At 36.7% G+C, this 7,978-nt stretch overlaps 1 protein-coding gene across 1 annotated transcript in view; it reads right to left on the minus strand.

Annotated features, from left to right (window-relative positions):
- Positions 1-6,833: 6,833 nt before the first annotated feature.
- Positions 6,834-7,978, minus strand: part of NYAP2 (neuronal tyrosine-phosphorylated phosphoinositide-3-kinase adaptor 2) — a 114,471-nt gene continuing 113,326 nt past the window's right edge. The window contains exon 6 of the mRNA XM_018555623.1: positions 6,834-7,105. Coding sequence (XP_018411125.1) covers positions 6,878-7,105 — 228 coding nt within the window. The 3' untranslated portion in view covers positions 6,834-6,877. The remainder of the gene's footprint in view (positions 7,106-7,978) is intronic.

Consider the following 7,978-nt stretch of genomic DNA (forward strand, 5'->3'; position numbering starts at 1 on the left):
ACATTATGAGCACACTTGACTAACCAGTGAAAACCAGTTCAGTAGGATGCAGGGAATACATTCTTATTTTATTCCTAGTCTTGTGTTATTATCGCTACCTTCTATTGCCAAAAAAGGGTGACCTCTCTTAATATAGCATTTCAGGAATGTCTAAGATTGTATGCAAATGTACAATGTCATGCTCTACATTAGAAAACATATATGCATATTTCATTAACATTCAACTGAAACAATGTTACACTTGCTTTTATTTCTTTCATTTTTTTTCTCCTTGTTATACTGCTGTAAGTATAAAGTTTTAAGACTTGGGCTAATATTCTAATTAACCCAAAAGCACCAGCAAATCTTTAGCATGCCACAGAAAAATTAAAAAAAACATAGAAAAGACTACATGGATATAAGAAAAAAAACCTGAACATATATTAAAAACATATTCCTCTAATACATGAAAATGAATAGTTCACTAACATTTAGGGCCTGATTTATTAAAGTCAAGCTTTCACTGCCACAATGTGTGAGGAGTGTTTAACCTCCCTTGCTGGCAAACCGATACTTGCTTGCGCATGCCAGCACAAGGAGAGGTGCATTCAGGTGGGTAAACACTGTGTCGCTTAGTGGTTGATCCTTGGACTGCAGTCCATTATGGGAGATCAATTAAATTATTGATCATTTGCAAGGTTTTTTCTAAATGGGAAATTTTTGTGAGTATGGTTGTGGACTGCTCCACTGATCTTAGTAGAGGAAACCTGCTAAACTGTGCATTCCTACGTGTATATATTCATCCCTTAGCCACTATTCAACCAAGGACAATGGAAAACGTTTCCACTGATTTGTTAAAGCACCCAGCAGTGATGGCCAGAGAGCTTTGGAAGCGCATGCGTATTACAGAGCTACACCATTGGATTGGGTGCATTCAAGATACATTTGATTGTGTGATCATTACATTTCATGTTGCTTACAAATATGAGACACAGCTATTTTCAAGTTATTTTAAAAGCACATATGCAGGGCTTAATAATCTGCAGTGATCGGCATCATCAGTTTACACTAAATATTGTAAAATAATTGTATTCACACCTAAAATCCCTGATCGCCTGCTCCTTTGTGGCTAGGCCATGTATATGTAATATATAGATGCTTTTGCATCTATAAACATGTGTGCTTGATCTGTGAATTTGATTGGATATTGTATTTACTCACAGAAAACAAAGTATCCTCACTATATTGCACATTAGTGGCAACCCAAGTGAGCGGGCTTATGACCTTAGTTAATCAGGCCCTTAGAATATACTGTAATTAATATTACCAATAAATCACAATTTCAAACATAGGTACATATTATATAAATGTCTCTTTATTCCTGCTTGTAAATAACCTATGCATCACACCTTAAAAATAAAATATCCAAACCTTGATGACCATTTCCCTGCATTTCCTGTACATATTGTGTTGCAAGTGTCCCTTTGGATAGTAAATAGTGTAGCTTGCATTGCCAGTAATCTAGCTAATGAAATTAACTCAGCCCTTGATCTGTTGTATATTGTTAAGAATTGTGTAATAAATAATTTATGTACAAAGGAGTTAATTTAATAGAATGAGGCTATTTGTGGTAGCCAGAGCCGTGTGAAACTAGTAAATCTATTGTAAAGCATAGGAGACCTCTAACCAATAAGAAACCAATAGGAAATTGGTTATGTTAGTGATTAACAGTTTTTGGCTGATACATTGGTCTACAGATCGATAATAGTAAGGTTGGCAATACGCAATTAAATTTTTCAGCAAGATAAAACAAAGATTAATTGATCAAAGATTGAAATGTTAGAGAATTATATTATATTACATTCCAGGTAAACAGGTATCAATAATGATCAAAACAAATGGGAGTTATCATTGAAATTATTTTCTAATTTCTTTCAGTGATATCGCTTAGTAATATTATCAACAAGAATAGCTGTTTGGAGTATGGGACATTTACAATTCATATGTAACTCAGGCCCTGGTCACTCTAGTGTGCTCCCTAACAGTTGAGTTGCTCTAGAGGCAATTCTATACCTGGGTAAGATGTAAGCATGGCCAGCTTTAAATATTTAGGTTATATGTACCATTTTATGTTATTATACCATCACTCAGAGGTTGAATAATGTGTGTGTGTTTTATTTATATATATACAGTACATAATAAGCAGTACAATTTTATGGGCTCTTGATTTGGAATGATCCTGTGACCAGGTTTTTGTGATCCATCTCAATGAAAAAAATCTTCTCAATATAATATAATATAATGATAAGTAAAAAAAAAAATATCATGCCCATGGCAATGAATGACTAGTGAATGATAATTTTGTGTTGTTGATTTAAAAATAGCATAGCAATATAAAAACATTCACCTTAACAAATGAATAGGCTTTAAACACCTGTGTTCTTGCATAGTCTTTAAGAGGCAACTTGTACCTAGTTGTTAACAATGTTAATAATGCCATAGACTTTGTTGTGCTGTGGTTATATTTGTTTACCACTGCTCACAACTGCATTGCAATTTTACACAAAAACTTTGGATGTAAGAACTGTCCTTTCTATAAAATACATACAGTCATGGCCAAATATATTGGCAGCCCTGCTTCTCTGTCAAATAAGGCACCACTTCACGCAGAAAACTGTTGCAATCACAAATGTTTAGTCATTTTCATGGTTTTTTTCTTTTGTTGGTATTGGTATGACACAAAAAAGTGGAGAAAAAAAAGCCCAATCTGACACATTCCAAGCAAAACTCCAAAAATGGACTGAACAAAATTATTGGCACCTTCTCCACATTGCAAGAAATAATTGCATTCCAAGTTTGGATGCTTCCGGAATTTGAAATGTAACGCACTTGCATCAATTAATAGGTGCTGACAATATTGAAATCACACTGGCAACCAGTTAAAATGGTGAACAATTTACTCAACCTTTCTGTTGTGTGTCTCTGTGTGCCACACGGAGCATGGAGAAGAGAAAGAGCAGCAAAGAATTGCCTGAGGATTTGAGAACAAAAATTGTGAAAAAGCATGGACAATCTCAAGGTTAAAGTCCACCTCCAGAGATCTGAAACAAAATGACAGCTTTTTGGTAAAGTCCATGATTCTACTGTTTTCAGAAAAAGAAATGAGGCCTTTAAAGAAAAAAATACAGTCCCTACAGTCAAACATGGTGGAGGTTCACTGATGTTTTGGAGTTGCTTTGATGCTTCAGACACTGGATGTCTTGACTATGTGTATGACATTATGAAATCAGAATTCTGGGGTGCAACGTAGGGCCCAGTGTCAGAAAATTGGGTCTCTGTCAGAAGTCATGGGTCTTACAGCAGGACCATGACCCAAAGCACACGTCAAAATGCACCCAGAAATGGTTTCAGACAAAGCGCTGGGAGAGTACTGGACTGGCCAGCAATAAGTCCAGATCCAAATCCCATAGAGCATCTGTGGAGAGATCTCAAAACAGCAGTTGGGAAAAGAAACCCTTCCAATCTAAGAGACCTGGAGCAGTTGGCGAAAGAAGAGTGGTCCAAAATTCCTGTAGAGAGGTGTAAGAAAATCATTGATGGTTATAGGAAGCGATTGATTTCAGTTATTTTTCCAAGGGCTGTGCTACCAAATATTAATTGAAGGTGCCAATCATTTTGTCCAGACCATTTTTGGAGTTTTGCGTGGAATGTGTCAGGTTTGGCTTTTTTCTTTCTTCACTTGTTTGTGTCATACCAATACAAACAAAAGAAATAAACATGAGAATGTCTAAACATTTGTAATTACAACAAGTTTCTGCGTAAAGTGGTGCATTATCTGACAGAAATGCAGGGGTACCAATATTTTTGGCCATTACGTTATATGCCTAATGCATGTAACATGTTTTTAGGGCAGACATAGTCAGTGAGAATTAGCATTAGTCTTTAAAAGCCTACAGTGACTAAAGAAGGAGCTTAAATGTTTCTGATTGAATGACAGAATAGGTTTAAAGTGACCCATGCATTCCTCTTGTTATCTCAAGTGTGTATAGAGGTTGTTGCAAGCTCAATATTATTTCCTCTCTCATATCAAAGCTCTCTTACAACTTAGGTGGCAACAGTAAAACTTGGTGTAAAAGTCAACTTTACCCGTTTCCACGATACCATCTCTCCTTTCACCTGTTCCCACTGGTTGGATTTTGTTTCCATTGGCTAACCTTCTCCAATAGAAAAATAACAATTTTGGCCAATCTGGAACAGAGGGATGATGGAATGGCATCCAGGCAGACTGAACACGGAAATAATTTTGTAGGTAAAGTAGAGATTTACAGAGATTTACTGTTGCCATCTACACATTGCTAGAGAGTTGGGATATGGGAGAGGTAGCAAAAGCCAGTATCTATTCACAAAAACTGTTGGATGGGATAGCAGGGAGAATGGCAAGAGTCACCATATGCATTGTGTCAATTACAGGTGAAACTCGAATAATTAGAATATCGTGCAAAAGTTCATTTATTTCACTAATGCAACTTAAAAGGTGAAACTAATATATGAGATAGACTTATTACATGCAAAGCAAGATAGTTCAAGCCGTGATTTGTCATAATTGTGATGATTATGGCTTACAGCTCATGAAAACCCCAAGTCCACAAACCATGGTTGGGACACACACTGATAGATCAGTTATTACTGATGCCTTTTAGCCCTGTGGTCCAAGGTTCAAATCCCTTGCTTGATTCAATCTGCCTGAAGTTTTTACATTTAAATTTTTCTTATTATTTGTTATTATTCTTATTATTTGTGTGGCATACTTCAATATGCTTAAATTGTTCTCCACAGATTAAAAAAAAGCAAGCGAAAAACTGGTGCTAAACTTATCTTAATGCTTGTATGTCCCTTCTAGGAACATTATACTATAAGCTTTACTGGGGAAATGATTAGTGTGAATGTCTCTATGTACTCTGGATTGTATGTCACGGATACTCTAATAATTTGGGTTGCTTCTAGGTAAACAATAATAAATCTGTAAAATGGTTTATTCAGCAACTATTAAACAGCTATTAAAGGAATCCTGTACCGATTACATATCTCTCTGAAAGTATTCGTTTCCTGGTTTTTCTGGTCTGGATAGGATACTGAAGTCACCACTAGACAAACAGCATTTTCAGAAGGTCAGCCATATTGTTCTCTGTACAAGCTTCTTTTAATATAGGCACAAAGTAGGGGATCTATACTGCATCTATAAGCACTGGCAACAAACAATTCAACATATCTGAATTGTTTGGAGAGATTTTGGTCATACACATACCCTGTTTTAAGACACCTCGCTAATATGCACACAACTAGGTAATATAATTAAGCCACACTCACTAACTGTGAGTCTAAAACACTGCTTAATAAAAACACTGCCCAATTCAAACAATGCAAAAATTAAAACATATTTTATCTCTACCCTGTTATATATTATATAACAGGGCAGAGATAAGTATAAAATAATTTTTGTCACTATTCTGAACAAGTCTGTGATGATAATCTAAGAATTCATAAGATAGATTTCAGGTAATTTGCCATTCCCTCAATGCTTCAAACAGGTTAACAAATATCAGTGAAGAGGCTGGCATGAGTAACATTAGAACTAGCTAATGGCCATATGTGGTTTATGAGCAATTGGTTGGGGATCTTCATTGGTGTATAATTTTAATTACTGCCTCTGGAATCCTGATAAATGTGATACAATGCTTTTCTGGAGATACTTAATCCAGGAAGCGATAATTTGTTATTTTCAATCACTGTTGTTTCTTTACCTTTACCTGAAAATTGCAGCATCGCAAGCGTTTGCAGCTCCAAATGCCTAGGGCCATATGCCTATGCTTATGCAGAATGCCTCACATCCATTCTTTTTTGTGTGAGTCACAGTGAACCATGGTCTCCAAGTTAACTGAAAATTGATGGAACAGTCAGGTGTAAAATATATATATATATTTATATATATATAAATTGCCTTAGAAATCTATGGGTTCTGCTGTGCATGGGCCGGCCTGCCGTAGAAAAAAATTGCAACTGGATGCAGGTGGACAGGGACCATAGCTAGGTAGATCAACTTACTAGGTTTGAAGAAAAAGTTTTCAGAAAAAACATTTCAGAACATTTCCTTCACCTTTAAAGTAATTGATTCAGTATTACTATTTTAATTCTATTGGCAGTTATAGTTTATTATTAAACTGTGTTAGATCTTTCTTTGTGGCATTTCTTCCCTGGAAAAAAATACCTTTCTAAGTCTTATTTACTTATAATAGTTATGAAAGATACGTAGTATCAATCTGCAATGACCAAGGGCTGAGCAGAAAAGTGACGCTACACAAAATAGGTAGTATATCATATAGGATTGTTCCTCACGTTAAGTACCATTTAAAATATATTGTGGACAGTCTAATATATCTCCATCATCCTTCTGTTTCCTGTTATGTAAATAACACATATAGGTAATTATAGGACTATAAACAAAAGGTAAACAAAATGCATGCCTCAGAAATAAATTCAGATGAAACAAGAAAATATTACAGAAAATAGTAAACAACGTTACATTTAGTACATTACACAAAATATCAAAATTATTAGTAAAATTTTTATAATTTATTTTCTAACAATGTACTTTGTTTTTCTCATAAACCGATTCGTTATTTACATTAAATATTGTTGTATATATCTTTAAAAAAATCTTGATAAATATATGTGACGTGAACTAGGTAGTCAATCTTCTTTGAGCTGCAATAGGTGAACAGTGACACTTAGTACATGGATGTTCCCTATGTATGAAATGCAACTGCTCTAGCAAGTGAAAATTGCTACCTGTGCAATTCAAACCTTAGATTCATGTGACAGTCTTTAAACTATGCCTGCGTCATATAGCAGTGTCCCAGAAGACAGTTTGTTGTTTAGAATAGGGAGGAGGACTGTACTTCTTTGACCCGTTGGTCTTCTTCCAGCTGGGTAGGATAGGCATGCTCTCTTGCTTACAGAGTCCCTTTTCTGTTTTTTGTCTTGCTTTAATCTCTTTGCACAGAGTACGCTTTTTCTCAATCATGTCCATCATTTTGTGGTCACCATAAAGCCACTGCATAGGGGTCATCTGTCAAATAGAGCCACATGAGATATTGTTTAACAATAAAAATCTGACGGTGAATAAATAACAATGGGAGAGGATAGAGTTGTTTATTTATTTTATTTTATTCATTTTTAAACAAACATTTTATAGGAAAACTCTACTTGCAAATGTCTGAGTGGATGGCAGTTAAGTGTATGTGGTGCGTAAGGCCTTATACACATAAATACTGAATGCTAATGTGCAGTTGGCGCTCGTCATGTCATGCTGCATGTTTAATGTTGTGCATGTGGAAGCTGGCCCAGGTGTGTTAGTGACGTAAATAAAAACAGCAGTGAATAGGTGCTGCATATTCATTTTTACTGTTGTTTAAATGCATTCTACTAAACAGGACACTGGGGAGCATCCCCTTAGGGTGAGAGACCTGCTGTAAGCGCTTGTCTATAGGAATCCTTAAGTACAACTGCATTTTTATTAAAAGCTACTTGTCCCTCTAACAATGCCAGTGTTATGTGTTGCCTTTGTTGAAGAGAAATGCTGTTTTCCACAATACCGTTTGCAGCCTCCTGGAACTTCTCCTGTGTTCTGCAATGTATACTCTCAGGAGACAGTTTGTTAATTTAGTCTCATATACAGGGCCGCCGTCAGGGGGGTACGACCAATACTCATGTAAGGGGCCCGGGCAGCCTCCGGGGCCCGCCCGGGACCCATACATGAGTATCGGCCGACGGTGAAGGGCGAGGAGGCGGCCGGGCCCAAGCAGCAGCCGGGTATGGAGGATTGGCCCTAGCAGCGCAGGGCCCCAGCATTGCTGCTCCAGTGGCTTCAAGACAAGCTGGGGCCCCATCAGCGGCGCTGCTCATCTGAGGGCGCAGGTCAGTGGCAGATCCGAGTGGGGGG

Source organism: Nanorana parkeri, unplaced genomic scaffold (assembly GCF_000935625.1).
Source record: "Nanorana parkeri isolate BGI_ZX_2015 unplaced genomic scaffold, ASM93562v1 scaffold205, whole genome shotgun sequence".
Lineage (NCBI taxonomy): Eukaryota > Metazoa > Chordata > Amphibia > Anura > Dicroglossidae > Nanorana > Nanorana parkeri.